Below are 1,311 nucleotides of genomic sequence, written 5' to 3'. Positions count from 1 at the left end.
TTTTCCGTCCTAACGCAGCAGTATACGCCTCTCTACGCAGCGCCAAGCAGCGCCCTTGTCTGGATCGCGTCGGCGATCTGGTCACTGGTGTCACCTGTCCAGCACTCGGCGAGTCTGCGACGGTCCTGTACCGCGCCAATCGTCGACATGCAGCTCGTTTGCGACAGCGGTGTCGTTCGCATTGGGGATACAGAGCGCTTCACCGGCTTGCTGCTGGTTGCTGTTGGCATCGTCGTTGGCACGTATCTTATTCAGCGGCTGCGCTATCATGGTCGAGAAGGACGAGGGTTACGGTCGCATCTCGTCTACGCCACTGCGTACCACCACTTTGTACAAGACGGCTGGGTCCTAAATGGTGTCTATTGCATGGACCGTGCGTCGGCGGCGATCAATGGCGTGCTCACACTGCGTCTCGCACCCACCCACCGTATGGTGCTCTTGGACATCAAAATGTGGCGGCGGTTCGACGTCGACGTGGCGTTCGTGTCGACCGCTGCCCCCCATCTACAGCATGCCATCCCCCTACAATAAAGAAACATGCATGTGCTCGAGTTTGGGCACGATATGAGTTGATGAACGCTCGCCATTAAGAGTGGCATGGCGGGGTAGAGGCGCCAAGGCAAAATGATAATGGACTATACAGCCTATTCTCGACTTCTCACGTCTATTTGTGCAGCGATTCAACTTCGAGTGCATCAAGTGCAACGTCTCCGTGATACACATACGATGGGCAGAGCGGCCTCGACGAGCCATTGCGAATGCTCTTCTCTCGTGCGGCCACGTCATTGTCCATGTTCGGTTACAAAACTCAGGTATTTTTCAGTGGCGGCGTTTCGTTTCATATCCCAAGAAAGGCCGCATTCGTACAGCATGCGCGTGGCCCCTACTGAGAGCCATGTCCACGCGCTTGCCGCGCCGCGGAGTTCCCGCCTCGCGCTCCTCGCGCGACTCTACGTCGTCGTCTCGTCGGCCCTCAGTCTCTACTTTCTCGTTGTGATCTTGCAGCCCAACATCACCAACGACCTCTGGTGGGCAGGCTTTACCACGGCCGGACCACAGACGTTCCTAGCCGACGTCTTTCATCGGCGTTTGCAGCTAACATCGTCGTATTCGATGCCCCTCACTGAAGTGGTTTTAGAGAAGAGCTATGAAGCGAGTACGTTCATCGATATGACACTCTCGCTCTCGCGTCAAGTGCTTCTCGCCAACGTGTCGTTTGAGAACGTCATATCGGTCATGCGCCACACGCCATTTGCATGGAGCGTTCGCATGTTTGCGCAGTACTGCTGGGTCGATATGGGTCGCGTCTAC

General features: G+C 56.3%; 1 protein-coding gene across 1 annotated transcript; it reads left to right on the top strand.

The window, feature by feature from the left end:
- Nucleotides 1-856: 856 nt before the first annotated feature.
- SDRG_03981 (hypothetical protein) lies at nucleotides 857-1,151 on the top strand (the record flags this gene model as incomplete). The annotated part of the gene is made up of 2 exons (XM_008609631.1): nucleotides 857-1,061; nucleotides 1,139-1,151. The coding sequence occupies exons 1-2, from the start codon at nucleotides 871-873 to the stop codon at nucleotides 1,149-1,151; spliced, it is 204 nt and encodes a 67-aa protein (XP_008607853.1). The 5' UTR covers nucleotides 857-870.
- Nucleotides 1,152-1,311: the final 160 nt, after the last annotated feature.

This window comes from Saprolegnia diclina, assembly GCF_000281045.1.
Source record: "Saprolegnia diclina VS20 unplaced genomic scaffold supercont1.9, whole genome shotgun sequence".
Taxonomy (NCBI): domain Eukaryota; phylum Oomycota; class Saprolegniomycetes; order Saprolegniales; family Saprolegniaceae; genus Saprolegnia; species Saprolegnia diclina.
The sequence above is the reverse complement of the archived record's forward strand: the minus strand, read 5'-3'. Positions and strand labels throughout refer to the sequence as shown.